Source organism: Ctenopharyngodon idella, chromosome 2, assembly GCF_019924925.1.
Source record: "Ctenopharyngodon idella isolate HZGC_01 chromosome 2, HZGC01, whole genome shotgun sequence".
NCBI classification, from domain to species: domain Eukaryota; kingdom Metazoa; phylum Chordata; class Actinopteri; order Cypriniformes; family Xenocyprididae; genus Ctenopharyngodon; species Ctenopharyngodon idella.
In genome coordinates, this window is record NC_067221.1 from 10,571,693 (window position 1) to 10,592,146 (window position 20,454).

A 20,454-nucleotide genomic window follows, 5' to 3' on the forward strand; every position below is an offset into this window, starting at 1 on the left:
ACAATATAATTTTCTGTAAAATTACTGTAAAATACATGTACTTCTAGAAGTAAAAAGTATCATTTAAAGCTGCAGTCTGTAACTTTTGGTTAAAAATGATCCAAAATCAATTTTTGAGCAAGTACATAACCAGTCAGTGTTCAAAACTATCTCCTTAGCCCGATTCACAATGGTAAGCTTGTAATAATGTTTTATAATTCGGGTGGTTCTGGTGGGTTTCCGCGGGAAATTCGAGCATGCAGCCGTTCATCTTTGCGTCTTTACGTCACATCTGTTTACATAAAGGAGAAGTCCCAGCTAGTAGGCGTGTATATGGTATGTGGAGGATGCTACAGGCAGCTGATCATTTATAGCCTTTTCTCACAGCAGCTGCAATAATTAAACTTATCGTTTTGATGGCGGATTGTAATCCAGAAAGGTCCAAATGACAATCATCAGTGACAACTGGAGATTCACCCGTAGTCAAAAGCAAAAGTCTTCAGACTGCGGAATGGCTACAGAAATGGAAATCTACAGGTAACGCTAATACACACTAAATACACATAGTCACGCAATGCTTATGTTGTTAACATTAACAATTTGAGAGCAAAGTATAACAATAATAATAACTTGCATGGCTTAACGTGATCCGAGCTAAGCGATCGTTAGATTTAATCACCATTAGCAGCGCGATTTATTGTAATTTTTTTTTTTTTTTTTTTTAAATTTGGTTAGAACAAAAGGGGCAGATTTGTTACTTACTTGTTCAGATGACATTTTCCGGTGAAAATTCTTATTTTTGTCATACTTTCAAGAAGCAGAATCTGTGATTCCGAAGTACAGTATCCACACTGATGTAGTGACTGACAGCAAACATTAGATTCATCTGACGCACAACCCACGTAAAGATGATACTTCCGCAAAAAAACTGCAATTGCAGGTTTCAAACAGAGATGGTGACAAAGAAGCAAAACTTACAGACTGCAGCTTTAACAATTTTCTGTGAAAATCTACAAAAGACGATGCATGTTCGTTACAGTAAAATAAAAAATAAAAATAATAACTAAAATAAACTAAAATAAAAAATAACTAATTTATATATTATCCTCATTAAAATTCATTAAAAAATATTAATATAAATATATATTAAAATGTATTTAATAAAAATATCTAAGATCTAGTAAAAAGAGTCTTAGGAGAGAATGTAGAAGTGAATGATCTTTGTCACACTGTCATAGCTCTCAAGGTTACAAATACATTACTTGGTATCTGACACCAACAATAACAAATCAGGTGTGCCTATGTGTCATGAAATAAAAAAAAATGATGGATGGAATTATGGTTTGCAGCAATATGAGGTTTCATTTATGAGATGCAAGAGGATTTCTGAACATCATGGAAATTTAGAAGCTTCTCTGCTTCTTATGATATGTATCAGAGTAGAATCAAAGTATTACTGTTCAGGCTTTTTATGAAAAGCAATCAGTTTTTACATGATCAAAACATGTCCTGGCATAAGATGAGCTTGCATTACCTTACATTCAGTATCAACCATAGCTGCACTCATATGCTGAAATGAAATCCAATAATAAACGTGTGCAATATCAGATGTTCTTAAAAAAAAGTTATATTCTACAAATTTGAAAACACAACATTCAGCATAATGAATTAAAATGTACATTTAATAGAAAAAGGCTTGTATTGTGATGCATAGAAAAACATACAGAAAGCCTTAAAGCATGTAATATACTCAATATTAACACAAACAGTATTTACCAATATAGTTTTCAATAAATATTAATAGAATGGCTAAACATTCAGATGTCTGTCTATAGTTTTGGTTATCTGTAAAATAAAAATCATGAAATATACACATTCATTCATATTTACAAGTTAAAATACATGGGCTATAAATCTGTAAATCTATTTTCCCCACAATGCCCTCAGAACAGGCTTCTTTTGTTCAGCAGCTTTAGTTTAGTCATAAAGACAAAGTACATGAAAGATACCGCAGCGAGAATGTTCTTTAGTATGTACAGCACAGGGGTAACATAACCGAAGACCCCCACCAGGCATATGCGCACCACCAGGAAGGGCAAATCTTGGGAAAGGACACTGGAAGAAGCCAGCAGAGGACTGTCTGGAGTTAGAACAGCGCGCAGGATGGACAGAAAAGTCAGTATGTAAATGGGAAACACCCACGCTGAGTAATACACCGAATCAGTCCCAGCCATCCTCAACATTTCCACGGTGTCAAACCAGAACATGAAGGTGGCCGCAAAGAGGTCATGTCGAGGGTCTCGTATCCAAAAAAAGCGAAAGGGACCCGAGTGAGAGTGAGAGGAGTAGAGATATGCCGTGCTGCTGGTGCGAGACGGGCCTGATAGTGACCCATTCCTGACTGGTGACCTAAAAGACGTGTCGCCGTCCCGTCCGTTAGCCTGCAGCTGTGCGGACACTGATGTCACCTGCTCCAAGTGAGTCAGAACCGGACCCGGCATCTCAAAATCCAGATCTAATGCGCTTGCTTTTTAAAAAGAGCATAAAAGTAGAGCACAACTTAGACAGATCATTTAATTGGCCGTATTTATTGGCTATTATCTCTTACCCTGTCCTGTCAGGCGAAGAGGGCGAATTCTCTCCACTATGTCCACAAAAATGAGGGAGAACAAGACCAGAGAGACAGGGAGCTCAGTGAAGCGGTCAAACTTAATGCCAGCGTCAACCTGAACCTGCACAACCATAAATAGGCCAGAAGGTTGCTGAGAGAATGCAAAAAGCCTTTTATCATCCCAAGAGAAAATAGAGGTGAAAGACTGAAAATGAGTTTTAGATGTATCACCAAAAACAAACTAAACATCAATCAAAAACCGTGAGAACTTCTTTAGAAATGCAGGTATTGAAGACTACGGGCCTCGTGATTTTAGACTTAAGTTGGCTGTGATACAGCTCCATTCACATTCCACAGTCTATAATACCCCATCTTTGGGTTAATAGTAAATCTGCTGTTCAACAGTGAGTTACTGAGTACCTCAGAGAGCATTTGTTTATGAAAGGTTTCTGTTGTGTTGATGAGCCCTAGAGTTTTTATTACATACCAAAACTGCCATAATGTTTCTCATATACAGTGTATTTTGTTTCCTACTTTCAGAATGAAGTTACATGACAAAGAAACAGTATGTGGTGTTTGTATACGTTCAAATGGAGACAGACTTTTAAAAGTAACAATTCTAAAGAGTTTTACAGTCTGATTCTATTAAGAACCTTTTTAAGTTCCAAATTATTCTCTAGATCTCAGGAAACCATCAATGTAGTGATGTTTAAATCAAGCTAGAATCCAACATGTTTATATTTAGAACTAATAACGTGACATGAAACATATTTTAATCTCCAAATAACCATATAGCAAATCAAAAACCTTTATTTTTTATGTAATTGATAATATGGATTATTTATTATATGTAATATTTATTTTGATATACCATTGTCATAACGTAATTACAAAATAAGTACACTGTAAAAAATTATTTTCATGATTTATCACATTTTTCTTTTGTCAAATCAACTCCAATAATTAATATGGTTCAGATAACATAATATTTTGAGTTTCTGTTGATTAAACCAGTCACCTTCATTGTATTAACTCAAATTTATAGTTTCAATGAACTCAAAATTTTAAGGCCGATAACTTACGTTTTTAAGTCAAACCAACAAGTCTTTTTTTACAGTGTACGGAGTAATTGTAATTAACAACATGTACTTACTATAGGTTTAGGGTTTGGTTTAGTGTTAGTTGCTTGTAACTATGCATAATTAGCTGTTGTTATTATTATAGAAAATACATTAAAATAAAGTGTTGTCGCATATTGATATAGTATTTTCTAAATGAGACCATTACCTTTGAGTTGGCTATGATGATAGCAAAGCATGGTAAAGTGCTGAGAATCACATAGGCAAGTGTAACAGGTCGCCTGCAGAAGAAATAAGGGTGTTCTCATTGTGAAACACAATTAGTATCACAAATTAAGAGACATAGATTAGAAATTAAGAGCATGATTTCATAATTTTCATATTAGAAGGGGGGAAAAAACCTGGTCCCATGATGTGCCTTACTTAAAATGCAGCATGGTTTATATTTGACATGAAATTTCTAGACATTCAATCAGTGACATGTAGTGTGACATGCTATAATTCATCATAACTATTTCAGTATTTTCCCAATTCTTCTGTCATTATTAGTTTTTATGTCTATACTGAATATATTACAAAATTATATTACAGTGAAGGCAAAAAAAAGCAGGTCATTCTGAATGGCGGAAATTTAAATAAACAATGATCAGTCACAGGACATTTTCACATATGAAAATTCAAACAAAAAAGTTACTGTTGAATAATAAGAGTTCATGGGTCAACTACCCTTTACAAACATGGAGAAGCAGCGGTTAGTACTCACCAGTTAGTCACTTCTGAGAACCGTTGAGTCTTGAGGATGAAGTACTTCAAAGGAACCCACACAAACAGGGTTGCAGACGCCATATAGGCCACAGAGGCCGCCACCACCAGCCAGTAGGCAGTGGCACTAGACTTCACAAGTCGAATGACCGAAGCGAAGCGCTCCATAACTACAAACACAGGAATACAGAGACATGCGAACTGTAGAAGCTCATAAAGTATGAGTTTGACAGTCTTCCAAGAGGGCATCTTGACAGTTTGAGTCTTCAGTAAATCCCTCTATGAGTGAGCCGTCACTGAATACATCCAGTGCATCTCCTTCAACGCTGAATGACTGAACGCTCTGGACTCTGTACGCTGGCACTGCTTACACTGCATTCCTACAGGTGCTCTTTTATTGCCACAGTAATGAAGCAGTCATTCTCTTTTTATGGAGTTATGGGAAGAAAAATTGTCATTCCAGTAGCAAACTGAAACAATATAGTCATAATGACATGCTCCAGCGTCCCCACATCAAAACCATGTATTAATGGTGTTCTTAGTCCAAAAACAGTAAAAAAAATAAATAAATACAAAAAAGTATTTTGCTGAGGCTTGTAATCAGCATGGTAAGAAACTCTCAACAGTATCTTTATTTTTGTATCCAAACTTAAATGGTTGTAATTCAAGAATGCTTTGGAATATAGACGTAAGGTTGGTCTTGTTTTAAAGAAGACATTTGGCAGCTTATGGTAGAAGTGAAATAAATTAAGAAAGTGAAACAGAAAAAAAGTTATAAGTTTGAGTTTATGAAAATGTACAATGTAAAACTATAATTATTCATATTTTATATAAAATATATATTTTACAAAACATGTTATACTCTAAAACTGCAAAAAAATCAAAGCCAAAAATCTGAACAAGTTGTGTTCCAAATTTGAGGTTGATATCTCAAAAAAATGAGCTTTCAGTAAGATTTTGTTTGGGCGCAGTACCATACTTTTTCACTAGATGACATCCAAGCTCCATTACTGACCATATAAGATCGCCTCCATTTCCAAATATGGTTTGTGTGATCTGAACCATGCATTTCCAAAATTTTCATACAATTTATGAAGTAGACATCTTATTCAGAAGTAGTATGGGCAGTTTGGCAGTATTTGATTTGAATTCAACCTCTAATAAACAAAGAACACATATGTGGATTAGATCTCCGCTGCATCACAAATGAAGAATCTATATATTTTTTTTCTTCATATTTAAAACATTTTCAGACCTTTTTTTTCTCATAAAATTGAATGCATGTTATCTGATGAGAAACTGAGGTTTCTACCAATCTTTAATGATTTTTTATGCTCATCGCCATTTCAAAATAAAAGTCTGAACACGCCTTTTAAGTATGAAAATATTCATGTTGCAAATTGATAAATTACTGCTCCTCTGTAATATATTTTTTTAATCAAACCAAAACTGAAAATTAGAGATTGTAAGCTTTCAAATGATATATAGTTGGTCAAGATTAGTTTAGGTTTATTATAGGATATTACTGTTTAAAATATGCAATGGCTGTAGGCCCATATTGTGAAATATTGTTACAATTTAAGTAAACTGTTTTCTATTTTTATACATTTTTAAATGTAGTTTATTCCTGTGATGGCAAAGCTGAATTTTCATCAGCCTTTATTCCAGTCTTTAGTGTCACATGATCCTTCAAAAATCATTATATGCTAAAATGCTGCTCGAGAAACATCTCTTATTATTACCAATGTTGAAAACAGTTGTGCTGCTTAATATTTTTGTGGAAACTATGATACATTTTTTTTTCTTCCAAATTCTGATGGATAGATAGTTCAAACGAACAGTATTTTAATCAATTTAATGCATCCTTGCTGAATAAAAGTACTAAATTCTCTTAATAATCAATCCGTTTCCAAATTATTTTATTTCTTATTAACATTTTTAACTAATTATATAATTATATATATATATATATATATATACACACACACACTCTACACTTATTGCAAGTAAAGTCTTGCTGTCGTAAACTAGCTCCTGAACCAATAAGCCACTAATCAACCACCTGTCTGCCTGAGCAAAGAACACACTAGTGACGCATAAACATGAGACACAACATATGCCGTACATTTGGCCTAGTTTTATTGTGAATACTAATAATTAAGATGATTAAAATAGTACATACAAACAACTGGGTACATAGAACCGATACACCAAAAACAGTCATTTTCCCTGTGGATAAGGTTGACGTAAGGATTATCATCTCCGTGTGCAAATGCTAAGGTGTTACATTAGAACTGGCCCATGGTCCCAATTTCCCAGAATGTTCTCTATGAAAGGTCAATAACTACTCTGATAACACTGTAGCTACATTGAGACAGAAATGTGGGGTACTGCCTTAGTTTAGAGTAGGAGATTCAAACGAACCGAGTCTGTTCTCTTTAGTGTCAGTCTCAGCCCTTGCCAGGACTTATGAATTAGTTCAATCATTCCACGTGCTACAGTGCATTAACACGTGATTCATTCATTCATTCCCAGGGGATACGTTCGCAAAATCCAAGACAAGTTGCATGAGTGTTTCTATCATCTGTTTTGAAACGGTTATGGGAAAAAAGGGAAGAGTTAAGAGTGCAGGGTTAATGCCATTCGGGTTCTTCGAGAGCTTAGGATACGTACGTTTTAAAGTGGGCACATCTGAAATGAGGGTAATGGAAAAGGTAAATTAAAAGTGCATGATGTGGAGTAGCATTACTCCTCAACTTCCCATGTGCCCTTTTTACAGAAGCAGCAGCTGCTTTGAACGTTACGCTCTAAAGACAGAGGTGAGCTCTTGTATATACACATCTGCACACAGGCAGAATATTACATCCTTCTATTAATGTACTGTCAATTAAAACAGCAAAACGACAATCAAAATATAAATAAAATACACTAAAAAAAAACATTTGATCTTTAACACTGAGAAGTGAGCTTAAAGACATTGGGGTGATGGGCCACTGTCAAGACAATGGCAGTGTTTCGCTATATGGTTCTGGAGGAGAGATGCGAGATGATTTCTGTGGGCTTGAACACTCTCTCTCTCGCATACACAGACACACACACATAGTGATGAGAAATTAACCTGTTGTGACAAACACCGGACTATCAGAGACCTACATTTGTACAGAAATGTATGTACAACACAAGCATGCTCTCTTTGTGTGTTTTCCTGCAAGAAACATCCAGTTAAGTATTACTATAATGAAAATGCCAAATAAATGGTATAACTTAGTGTTTCTCATTACCTTCAACAAAATGTTCTTATAAAAGAGACCAAAAAAAGAGCCGCTCTGTGAGAACACCACCAGTTAGTAGTCAACAATCGGCACATCCTGTCATGATCAGAATCAGTGTGTTTGTTTGTAGTGTGTCTTAAAGAAGAGGAGGAGAAGACAATCTAGGAGATATCTGTGTGTGAGCTGAATGTTCTTTGTTTATGACTGGAAGTGTGTGTGTCTGTATGAAACCAGAGAGGTTGAGTCTCTAGGGGTCCTATAAGAGAGCTTTCTCAGGGTAAGGGGTCTGTTGGTTGTCTGCAGTAGCAGGGTGGCTTTGGGAGGAGGGCACACTGTAGCCGTGGGTCTGGGTCATGCCCGCTGGAGCGCCGCCTGGGGTCTGGTAGGACTGGACATCAGCTGGGGCCAGGCTGCCAGGAGAGGGGCTGTAGACTGGAGGCTGGCCCATGTACATATGAACATCACTGATAAACACATGTGACAAAAACAAATCAGATTTTTATAGAACTATACTAATATAATGCATTAATACAGCTTTTCATTTTTTGTTTATTTAACCCTCTGGCACTGTCTTTTTGACCCCAAATGACGTTTTCTGAAATTAAAAAAAAAAAAAAAAAAAAAAAAAAAAAGAAGTTATCTTTGTCCAAATAGCATGAGACTTCGTATGGTTGTCAACACTTTCTAGATCTAAAAATAAAAAAATAAATTGTAATGATATCTGTTTTTATGTTAGTGTGAAAAAAAAAAAAAAGTCACACTCGTGCTGTTCAGAGACCCCGCTTAGAAAATGAACAAAATTCATCCTCAAAATCAGAAACAACGCAGACCACACATAGACAGAATCCATGTGTTTTATTTGCTCAGTTGTTATTGCTGTTCAGTTCATTGCATTTTGATGTTCATGTCGAGTATTTTTACTAAATATGTAATATAACTGTTCATTTCTGTTAATTTTTGTTCTATTTAGTAACTGAAGTGTAGATTAAATTTGTAGAATTATATGAAAAACAGATGTGTGAAATAAATTATAAAGTTTAAAGACTCCAACTTTTCTCTTTGTAACATCTTGTTCAGGTTTGATTCTAATCATAATGTTACATTTTTGAAAATGTTTTTTTTTTTTTCAGTACAAAAAAATTCTAAACTTTGACAAAAGTAATTTTTATTGTTATAATTGTGATTTCATAATATGTAGATATGAATCAAACTGCAAAAAAAAAAAAAAAAAAAAAAAAAAAAACTTGTGAAAAAATGTCTTTCAGTTAGTCAAATAGCAAATAGTGGAGCTCTGCAGCCATCTACTGGATAAAGTGATAATTTTTTTAATTTTAAAACTGCATTTTCCAAAAAATGGGCAAAAATCTTACACTAAACCATGTCAAATTATCTGTGTTATCCCCATGAATGAAAGATAGAAATGTGGGTCTTTTATAAAGTTAATTTTACATAAAAGGCTGTTTTTGTATAAAAACCTATTTAAAAAATTTTTTTTTTACATTTATATAAATTTAAAAAAAAATATCATAAATCCTCCAAAAACTGCACAAATGTGGAGTAAAAACATTGATAAACTGAGTAAAATTACATTTGCTTAAATAAAAAAATTATTTTGTTACAAAATTACATTTTGTTTCCTGGGGTCTCTGGAGACACCAAACATCCCAAGTGTCAACCCCAAACGAACAGCGCCAGAGGGTTAATAATAATTATTATTAAATTAATTGATACAACTTTTTATTTTTATTAAGGTAATAACAATAATAATTTCAATGAATTGATACATATTTTCATTTTTTATTATTGTAAATTTAACAACAATAAATAAAATTTTATAAATGCATTGATACAGCATTTTATTTTTTAATTTATGACAACAAGAACATTATGTTTATTTAATAATTATTAAATGAATTGTTTATTTAATAATAATTATTAAATGATAATTTTAATAATAATATCAATGCACTGATACAGCTTTTCATTTTTTGTTTATTTAATAATAATTATTAAATGAATTGATAACTTTATTTTTATTAAGGTAATAACTATAATCATAACTGAATTGATATAGTTTTTTATTTTTTATTATTATAAATTTAACAACAATAAATAAATAAATAAATAAAATGGTTTTATAAATGCATTGATAAAGCTTTTTATTTTTAAGTTAATAATAACAAGAAAAAGAATAAATAAAAAATAAAATAATTTTATAAATGCATTGATACAGCTTTTTATTTTTAAGTTAATAATAGCAACAATAATAATAATAATAATAATAATAATAATAATAATAATAATATCCATACATTGATGCAGCTTTTTATTTAATTATTGTTAAATAATGTAATAATAAAAATAAAATAATAATAATAATAATAATAATAATAATAGTAATAATAATAAAAATAAATATATCAATGCATTGATAGACTTTTTTTTATTATTGTAAATGTAATAACAGCAACAATATATATAAAAAAACATAATTAATACATAGATACAGCCTTTTATTTCGATACAACTTTTTATTTTTTTTTATTTTAAAATAATAATAATTTCAAAATATTTTGAAATTCTTTTTATTTGTGAAATATAATAAAGCGTGATTACCTGGGAGCCGGCTGCCCAGCCATTGGTGTTCCTGTTTGGTTCATTGCAGAGAGCTGCTCCATTGGAACGCTGTATCCCGGTACTGCTGTGCTACCCATTGCATACTGCCCTCCAGTGGACTGGCCAGGGTACACCTGAAAATAAAACAGACTTTCTCTAATATACCACTGCCAAAACAATCAACAACAAATAGCCATCATAACAAATTATATTTAGCATTAAATCATATCTAGCAAACTTATAATATACACAGTTTCATCACAGATTCTTACCTGTTGGGAAGCGTTTGGGGTCTGCTGCATGTAGTATTGCTGGCTCTGTAGTTTAGCATACATAGTGTATACTGGGTCTTCATTCATTAGCTTAGCATAGAGAGACAATGCTTCCATGACCTTCACGTTCAGGTCGGACAGCTCGGAGTGTTTTCTGAAAACAAGCATGACAGATTTATTACATGTGAGATCTCTGGGGGAATGAAACATGCATTTGTTTCATTGGACTTCATTCACTACAAATAATTGGAGGTTTGTTTACAGGCTTTTCTAGACATATGGAAGGATGGATGTTTTTTTTATTTAAATTAGTTTTTAGATGGGAATACCTGTCAATCTCCTCCAACTTCTGATCAATGAGAGGACCCATCTGGTTGCAAGCAGCTGATTGTGAGAGGGGGAACAACTATTAATCAGTGGACCAATCTCTACAACACAGAACCAACGAACTCTGTCAGAGCATACGGATATGGTTTTACACTCACCCTCCAACTGCAGGAGTTCACAGCTGTCTGACTGGTCATCTGTTGGATCCGCACTCTGGATCATCTGAAGAAGCTGGTCCATTTTCTCCTGCACAACATTCCAAAGACATTAAAACCAGACTGCATGACACTTCTATGAGAGCTGCTGTTACCCTTAACACAGTTCTCCAACGAGAGCATCTGACATCTTTAGATGGAAATAGTGAATAGTGGATCATTCTTGATTCACTATTGGTCTATAGTTGTAAGTGGTGTTTGAAACAAATGAATCAAAGCAACACTGCCAAATACTGTGAGATATATGCAGCCTCACCTCATCAATGTAGACAGGCTCTGGCTCCGGTTCAATCGTCTCTACCTGGACGTCTTCACTGAACTGCACAGTCTTCTTCTCCGTTTTCACTAAAGACAGAGAAACATTAAAGATGAAATAATGCAATGTAATAAGCAGAGAACCAACATCCAAGAGGATATTACTGTGACAATGTACACTGGGGTCCAAAAGTCTGAGACCACACTGAAAATCTGGGATTAAAAATCTAATTTAAATCTGGAAATAAACATTTTAAAATACAAAAAGATTCTGCACTGCTTCTAGGTCCTCAAAATAAGCATTTTGTGACACTGATCATGTGAACTCCTTTTGTACAGACAGTCAAATGTTCTTCCAATGGAGCTCAAGATGCTCTTTTGGTCACTCTCAGGTTTTATACAAACTTGTGGAGTTCATGAAGCTGGAATGCTGCTGCCATTACAATAAGAGCGACATACAAAGTATTGATAATTATGAGAAAATTCAGGAAAAACTTATTTAAAAAGATTCCCTAGTGGTCTTTACCTTTTGGACCCCACTGTAATTACTGTTTTTCATTGTATTGAATCCTGAATGACTAATAATACACTACCTTTCAAAAGTTTGGGGTCGGTAAGATTTGATAGGACTGCTCACCAAGGATGCATTTATTTGATCAAAAAATACAGTAAAACAGTAATATAATGAAATATTTTAATATATTTTAAAATGTAATTTATTCCAGTGATGACAAAGCTGAATTTTCAGCAGTCTTCAGTGTCACATGATCCTTCAGAAATCATTCTAATATGCTGATTTGGTCCTTAATAAACATTTCTTACTTTTATCTATACTTAAAACAGTTGTGCTGCTTAATATTTTTGTGGAAACCTTGATGCATTTTTTGTCATGATTCTTTGGTGAATAGAAAGTTCAAAAGAACAGCATTTATTTGAAATAGAAATCTTCTGTTACATTATAAATGTCTTTTGATCGATTTAATGCATCCTTGCTGAAAACGTTTTGAATGAGAGTGTAAAAAGAGAAACTATTGGAAAACATTGTGAGAGGAAGAGGCATTGAAGGGCTGAAAAAGAGTAGATGTGACAGCTTTACTTACTCATCTCAGGCTCTGCTGTAAGGTCTGCTGTCACAAAGTTTGACGGAAAAAGCCCAACACCCTGATACGTCTCACCCTTCCACCAGTTAGGGTCACTGTGATAGAGAAGAGATGCTTAAGCCACCTCCCTCCAAGTTTCATTTAAAAAAAGAAACTCTTTGGCTGTGTTTAGAATCATTCACTCCATCTCTACAGAGAGCTGAATGAACAAATTGCCAAAAAAAAAAAAAATTAATTAATACAGAAGCCCTATTCGGACGTTACAAGTTTTCTGATCACCCAACGTTTGTGATTTGATGTGTCAATTTGGACGGGACTAACATCTCCGTGTTAATTACAGAGGTTGGAGTGTGCGTTTTATAGACATGGGTGTTATAGAAGATCATTTGCTGTGCTTGTATGCATCACGTATGACCAGGGCCTAGAACTAACTTTTTGCCACACCTGCCAATGGCCGGTGACATAAAAAAACATTTACCAACAGTAGTTTTCAGGAACAGAAATTTTAATTTAAATAATAAAATGTTAAATAACACTGCATAATCTTCACTGTATAAATTAAACAAATGAATCCTTATCGAAGTTACAAAAGTTATTCAGTCAGGAGCAGCGAGTGATTTTTTTTCTTTGTCCTTTGTTGTTTGATTAACATTAAAAACAGACAGCAGCTGTATTATTAGGCTGCTGTCACTTTAAGACCTAATGCATGGGTCCAATATCCTGACATGTGTTTTCTTTCTCAACTGTTTACGTTCACTTAAGACACAACCGACTATGTTTACTAGGATACTCGTCGGGACTGGCATTTTTTTTTTTTTTTTTTTTACATAATTTTGCGTGAATTTGTCCATTCAAATGCAGGTAGACATGAAGGAGAGGTTAATCTAGTTTTGTTTGAGACGCGGCTTTCTGTGCGTGGCTGCGTGCACTTATACTTCCCACAGAGTTCATGTTCTCACAACATTGCATTGTTAGAATTCATAAAAATGTTACCGGCCAACTGCCGTTTGACATTGTGTCATATACTCACCAGCGCTGATTTTTACTCGCATTTGGCACTTTGGCGACTGTTAATTTTAGGCCCCGTGTATGACGTACATGTCTTTTAATGAATTACTTATTGATATAACTTAAATTGTTTTTATTAATAAAACCCTGTTTAAATAAACTTCACATGAATTTATTTAAGTGGCTGTTTATAATAAACCCACATAAGTGAGTAGAGACATCTAGACAAGTATCATACCTGACACTGATATTAAAATGGGCAGTTTTCGCATTTTCTGCGATTAAGCTCCATTTGTTAATTTTATAATTCTATTTTTTCATTGAATACCATCCATATTGAAATGAAAGCACACGTAAGATTGGTGTGCAAACAGTAACTCAGGTAGGTCATAAAACACGTGAGAAGAAGCATTAGTGTAATATAATATCGGCACAGATATTCGAATTCGGAATGGATTCGATTTCTCAGAGGACCACTGAGATTGCAGAAAAACAGTAGGTAATTTGCGCTGTAATTTTTTACTGAGGTTGTGTGAGAAAAACAGACACGGCAGAATCAGACAGGATTAAGATCACAAGTACGCCAGTAAAACGTGAACTTTTCTAACATTCTCCATGAAAACTAGTCCCGTCCGAATAGGGCTAAAGGGAATGATTTGAAACACAGCCTGAACCATCCATCAATGAACAGAACCAGACTCACCTATCATCCAGGATGGTGATAATCTCGCCTGATTTAAAGGTGAGCTCATTGTCCTCGGCTGCCTCAAAGTCATAGATGGCCCTGACCTTTCTGCCCTCAGTCTTGTGAGAGGTGATGAGGCTGCTGGTGCTCGGGTAGAGGCCAGACAGGGAGACCTGAGGCTGCTGCTGGTGCCGCTGGTCCTTCAGAGACAGTTCAATCGCTGAGACAGAGACACACAGACAGAGAGATTACCTCCCTTTCCTCAAGGCAATTCACTGCAGACCTCAGCATTACAGATTTGTGCCTACCTTTAGCAAGGTCTTCTTCTTCCTTCTTGTTTGTTGATGTTGCAGGGTCTTTAGCTACCAATGCAGGACTGGCTTTAGCTTGATCTGCTGCCTGAACGAATAAAGTAAAACATCTCATTACTTAAACATTATACACACACATTTTTCTCCTTTTAAAACTAAATACTCATTCAGACAAAGTCTGTCATGACAAAACACAAGGTTATAAATATTTAACAAGTAGTTCGTTCAATTTGTTGTTATTCCATTTGAACTGTCTCTTAATTGTTCAGCATCCCAAAAAATAAAATATAATAAATAAAAAATATAAACTTTAAGAAGTCCAACATAATGGAAAAAGCCTCTCTGTTTTGCAAATAATACTAATAACAAAATAAGAATAATAGTAAAGTAATTTTTTAAATATATATATATATATATATATATATAAAAAACACACATACATACACTACCGATCAAAAGTTTGGGGTTGTGAGATTTTTTAAATGTTTTTGAAAGAAGTCTAATATACTCACCAAGACTGCATTTACAGTAAAAAAAAAAAAAAGAAAAAAAAGAAAAAATACAGTTAAAACAGTAATATTGTGAAATATTTTTATAACTTAAAATTATTGTTTTCTATTTGAATATATTTTGAAGCCTATTTTATTCCTGTGATGACAAAGCAGATTTATTTTAGCAGCCAGTACTCCAGTCTTCAGAGTGTCACATGATCCTTCACAAATTTACATTTATTCATTAAACACGGGCATCAAACAGCAGGAGAAGTGATAGTAATACAAAGTTTCAGACATTGTTCAGAGTAGTACAAGCTAAATGAAGGCACTGACAGGTTTTTTTTTTTGTGCTCACGGAAAAGATTCTTGAATATTGTCAGGGATTCGGCTGTCCGGATAGGGTTGGAAAGATCATTCCACCAGCAAAAAATGGTGAACAAAATCATTCTAATATGCTGATTTGGTGCTCAAGAAACATTTCTAATTATTGTAAATGTTGAAAACAGTTGAGCTGCTTAATATTATATTTTTTTTCTCAGATGAACAGAAAGTTTAAAAGAACAGCATTTATTTGAGATAGAAATCTTTTGTAATGTTATAAATGTCGTTTCTGTCGCTTTTGATCATTTAGAGCATCTTTGCTGAGTAAAGGTATTATTTTCTTAAAAAAAAAAATATATCTTACTGACCCCAAACCTTTGAACAGTATTTCCTTTATTATCAGGTTAAGCATGTTTTTTTTGTGCTGAAGATTCAGATTTGTCCTTTAAACAAACTATACTCCTGACACATTAAATTCCCTACATACTTAAATAACAAGCAACTACAGCATTTCACAGAATCCAGTGAACTGGCAGATCTGGACAGCAGGGAGTTGGACTGAGCTGCTCACCTGAGAGCCCACCGCAGGGAAGATGACGCCCTGTTCTCTGAGGTTCTTGATCATGGCCGATATGAGGCTGAGCTGGGGGTCATTACGGAAATCCTCAGCCCATTCCACCATGAGAGCCTTCAGCTTCTCACACACTTTTGGGTGGCCCTTGAGAAGAAAGGCCTAAACATCAGTCTCATACTGCTGGACAAGACAATGACATGCACAGTATTTCTACAAACAAAAGTACGTACCTTATTTAGCACATTGCTAACTTCACTAGCAAATTCCCTGGAGCAGACTTCTAAATGGAATATTTTTCCACAGTTTGACACACACGCACCAAGTAGCTATGAAAGAGAAAACACTTATTTCATTCTCAGCAGGTCATTAATGGCCTCTGATGTTTGCATACTTGAGATGCATCCACTAGAAAGCATTAAGAATAGTTTGCCTTACCGTCAACGCTTGCATGGCAACATGAGGATCCTTGTGATTCACTCTCCTCATTATAGATCGCAGGCATTCTTTAGGCCTTCAGAAGACAAGAAAAAAACATTTAACTCGCTTAACATCCATTAAAGGGTTAGTTCACCCAAAAATGAAAATTATCCCATGATTTACTCACCCTCAAGCCATCCTAGGTGTATATGACTATCCTTTTCCAGAGGAACACAATCGGAAATATATTTAAAAATATCCTGACTCTTCCAAGCTTTATAATGGTTGTGAATGGGGGGTGCGATTTTGAAGGGGGCGATGGGTTTTTGTAAGAAAAATATCCATTTTTAAAACTTTATAAACTAAAATAACTAGCTTTCGGCAGACGGCCGTACGCATACTGTGCAAGTTGACTTGCACCAAATGAGTAATCATCTGACGCGATGTATGACATAGGAGTAGCGTAAGCTTAGACGCCTCTTGCGGTTCAAACAAATAGGGCTGGGCGATAAACTCAAGCTCCTCTTCTCTTATATCAAAATCCTCTGACATTTCCCTTTCAAATTTCTCATTTTAGACTTCTAATTTGTGACCAGTGTTTTGTTTTGCAATTCTGTACGCTTCCTCGCTCGTCATTACGTCATGCGTTGGGTCAGGAGTTACTCTTCCGCTACAAATCGATGCGTACAGCCATCTGCCGGAAGCTAGTTATTATAGTTTAAATATGGATATTTTTCTTACAAAAACCTATCGCTTTGCTTCAGAAGGCCTTTATTAACCCCCTGGAGCCGTATAGATTATTTTTATGATGGATGGATTCATTTTTTTGGGATTCAAAATTGCACCCCCCATTCACTACAATTATAAAGCTTGGATGAGCCAGGATATTTTTAAATATATCTCTGATTGTGTTTGTCTGAAAGAAGATAGTCATTTACACCTAAGATGGTTTGAGGGTGAGTAAATTATAGGATAATTTTCATTTTTTGGGTAAACTATCCCTTTAATCTAAAAGACACTCTCAAAATCATTCTGAATGCTTGTTCACCAACCCAGTGCGAGACTGTCCGATCTTGTCACAAATATCCAGAATGAGGCCCCAGTCCTCAGCTGTGTTCATCTCACTTGTCGCTTTCTCTGCAAAAGAATAGTTACTCAAATGTTTATCCCTCATGACAAAAGTTTCCAGTGATTTCACAGATTCAACAGCATAACATTTATATACATAATCATAATGAATAAATATGTATCTGTGAAAGGCCACAGGTTCTGTTAAGGCCCAGATATACTTCAAGTGAAATGCAGTCCTTTCAAACGATATCAGGCCAAAACAATGTTCATTTTGTGTAGTCACATGGCCAGTTTTTATGATGTTTTTAATACCTTTCTGGACCTTGAATGTGGTAATTACGTTGCTTTCTCTTTGGGATCAGAAACCTCCCGGATTTCATCAAAAATATCTTAATTTGTGTTCCGAAGATGAACGAATTTCTTATGGGTTTGGAACGACGTGTAATTAATGACAAAAAATTTCATTTTTGGGTGAACTAACCCTTTAACAAAAAAGGTTAATTTACAGACACTTACAGAAAGCAATAACCCTGTTTACAGAAGATTAACCAGTGACCTACATTTGTTGTGAGATCCTGTTGATCAATCTAGCAGGCTATCAAATAGAGGACATAGGTTAACTTGAACAAAAACACACCTCCCACGGTCAGTATCTGCAATTTGGTACAGAGATACCACTACAAAATATTCAAAATAAACAAAACCAACCGGGTGATTAATTCTATATAGAATATACTCTTATACCATCAGACAGCCAATAACATCTGCAGCTACTGAACATCAGACCACCAGTCACTGCCAAAATCTGACATTTCCCACATCACCATGATTTCATCTGCAATGTCTGATCAACTCATGTATTAACTAACCTGTAAGTGCATTAACTAAATACTAAATATAAGTGCACGCGCTTATATTATATCAACACATGCTGGCTGAGGTCTTTTATCGGTGGTCCAAGCAAAACTAGGCTCATAATACAATAATAATATACACAATACTAATATCTTAATAATAGCCTATAACGAAGGATACAGTCATGCTGTTGAAACAGCATCGTATAGCAAAAACACGGCTAATAACATATAAGAGCAGTAGATGGGGACATTTGCAGCGTCACCGTATGAACCGTTAGCTCGTGTGCGAACGCCTTAAGGTCGGGGCTGAATTAAACCGTTAAGCGTGAGATGGCTCAAATCATCTAAAGTGAACTGCAAAGCACCTGTTTTTACTCAATAGTGCACTGTCAGTGCCATACAAACAGAGAAAATGAGATTCTGCTCGCTAACAATCATAGCTTCTTCAGCTACAAACTTGGCTAGCCATCAGGCTAATAAACATGTCTAGCTGTGAGATTGTTTTCATTAATGTCCAGGTTAATAGTGTCAAGGTAAAACCGCTGGTGGGAATTATTTAATCACCGGAATGCCATTGCGAAAATCCCACAAATATTTAAAGTGAACTCGAAAAGAAACAGAAAGCCGGTGGGTTGCCATGAACAACAATAGACAGAGATGAGGTCCCGTTAGCTCGCCTGCTAACTGCAAGACAAACTTACCAACATCTTGATCAAAGGGATTTGACGTGAAGAGAGGCATGGCCGAGAAATACACGCAACGAAATCTAAGCTCGATCCTCTTCTCGTTCGTCTCCCTGTCAGCACTTGGTTAAAAGTGAATTAATAAACATAATAAAATAGAAACTACAGTCAGTGTTGCTGATGGGATCCCCTCCTCAGTCACTTACTCGCAGCAGTGCATTCTGGGTAATAGAGGTGTCGCTGGAGTGTGCACATACTATACAGTTTATAACACACAGACAAACAGCTGAGCATATCCAAATAAATATGAGCGGGATTATATGTACCGTGCGAGATTCGACACTGGAATTTGTTAATCGGCTAGTGTAAATGATGAATTAATGAAGGTTATGGAAAAAACAGCTGATACATCATATGACTTAATCACATGGTAGACTATCTCTGACTCAGCAGTCACGAGATAATATAAACACATTTTTTATTATTATTTTGCACACTTAATTTGTGACTTTTGTGATTGGGGAAGTGGTCACAAGTGCTATATCTCTCAGTAACTAAAAGGAGTGAGAGGTAAAAAGTGCAATGATAAATGTGTTTTTTCTAGCAGTGAATGTTGGTTTCAAAGAGGATAATTCATACGGTACAATACCATCATCAAGTAAACACATACCTTTAGACGAGGGGGTTGTCCATAAATATTAGGTTTTATCATAAAATGTAACGTTTAAATAGGCTATTTACATTTATAAAATAAAAATGTTTTAGAAAGAGGTCTCATGCTCACCAAGGCTGCATTTATTCGATTAAAACAGTAATGTTGTGAAATATTATTTCAATTTAAAATGTTGTTTTCTATTTTAATATATTTTAACATTTAAAATGTATTCCTGTGGTGGCGGGGCTGAATTTTACACACACACACCCTTGGCAGTGACGCACAGTAGGGAATGCCGTGATATTGCAGCCCAAACCATCACTGATCCACCCTCGTGCTTCATTCTGGGCATGCAACAGTCTGGGCCTCTGGGGTTTCTCCACACCGTAACTCCCATAGATGTGGGAAAGACTTTAAGGTGGACTTACCATGTTCCACATTGTCCACAGCCCAAGATTTGCACTGTTGGCACCTTTAAAAAACCAACATTTGGCATTGGCACAAGTGACCAAAGGAGTGACCATAACAGCCTGACCATGAATATTGATTCTGCAGAGCTCCAGACAAACAGTTTTGGTGGAAACAGGAGAGTCGATGTGCGCATTTAATTCTGCAGTGAGTTGGGCAGCTGTGGTTTTATGTTAGTACCTGGACATTCCTTTCAGACAGCTTCCTCTTGCAGCGACAGTTACTCCTGTTGGATGTGGTTTGTCCTACGTGGTGGTATGTCAACATTACCCTGTATACCATAGCTCTTGATACACCACAAAGACTTGCTGTCCTGATCACAGATGAGCCAGCGAGATGCACACCAACAATTATATAGGTATACGCATGTATAGGCATCAGCAATGGAACATTTTGTCCTCAAAGTTGATGTGTTAGAAGCA

The 20,454-nt window shown here is 35.2% G+C and overlaps 2 protein-coding genes across 3 annotated transcripts; both read right to left on the bottom strand.

Annotated features, from left to right (window-relative positions):
* Positions 1-1,640: 1,640 nt before the first annotated feature.
* tmem236 (transmembrane protein 236) lies at positions 1,641-4,825 on the bottom strand. Of its 2 annotated transcripts, XM_051867007.1 has the most exons (4): positions 4,433-4,794; positions 3,878-3,950; positions 2,588-2,711; positions 1,641-2,506 (listed from the first exon to the last, which is right to left on the bottom strand). In XM_051867007.1, exons 1-4 carry the CDS (start codon positions 4,678-4,680, stop codon positions 1,923-1,925), a joined length of 1,029 nt encoding a protein of 342 aa, XP_051722967.1. In that variant the 5' UTR covers positions 4,681-4,794; the 3' UTR covers positions 1,641-1,922. The 2 variants fall into 2 exon arrangements, with proteins under 2 accessions (XP_051722967.1, XP_051722977.1); XM_051867017.1 differs by having other exon boundaries at positions 2,364-2,711; positions 4,433-4,825.
* Positions 4,826-6,553: 1,728 nt separating this feature from the next.
* stam (signal transducing adaptor molecule (SH3 domain and ITAM motif) 1) lies at positions 6,554-19,259 on the bottom strand. The gene is made up of 14 exons (XM_051917269.1): positions 18,928-19,259; positions 17,351-17,435; positions 16,317-16,392; positions 16,112-16,207; positions 15,879-16,025; positions 14,490-14,580; positions 14,200-14,401; positions 12,489-12,583; positions 11,390-11,478; positions 11,077-11,164; positions 10,921-10,975; positions 10,592-10,745; positions 10,320-10,453; positions 6,554-8,167 (listed from the first exon to the last, which is right to left on the bottom strand). Exons 1-14 carry the CDS (start codon positions 18,965-18,967, stop codon positions 7,960-7,962), a joined length of 1,560 nt encoding a protein of 519 aa, XP_051773229.1. The 5' UTR covers positions 18,968-19,259; the 3' UTR covers positions 6,554-7,959.
* Positions 19,260-20,454: the final 1,195 nt, after the last annotated feature.

Excerpts from the sequence above, each read along its gene's own strand:
- tmem236 (XM_051867007.1), bottom strand. The coding sequence starts at position 4,680 with ATGCCCTCTTGGAAGACTGTCAAACTCATACTTTATGAGCTTCTACAG. Across the intron at positions 3,951-4,432 it reads TTCTCAGAAGTGACTAACTG|GCGACCTGTTACACTTGCCT; the intron begins GTGAGTACTAAC and ends TTTCTTCTGCAG. Across the intron at positions 2,507-2,587 it reads TCTTCGCCTGACAGGACAGG|CAAGCGCATTAGATCTGGAT; the intron begins GTAAGAGATAAT and ends CTTTTTAAAAAG.
- stam (XM_051917269.1), bottom strand. The coding sequence starts at position 18,967 with ATGCCTCTCTTCACGTCAAATCCCTTTGATCAAGATGTTG. Across the intron at positions 14,581-15,878 it reads TCCCTGCGGTGGGCTCTCAG|GCAGCAGATCAAGCTAAAGC; the intron begins GTGAGCAGCTCA and ends TTATTCGTTCAG. Across the intron at positions 12,584-14,199 it reads ATCACCATCCTGGATGATAG|TGACCCTAACTGGTGGAAGG; the intron begins GTGAGTCTGGTT and ends TCTCTATCACAG.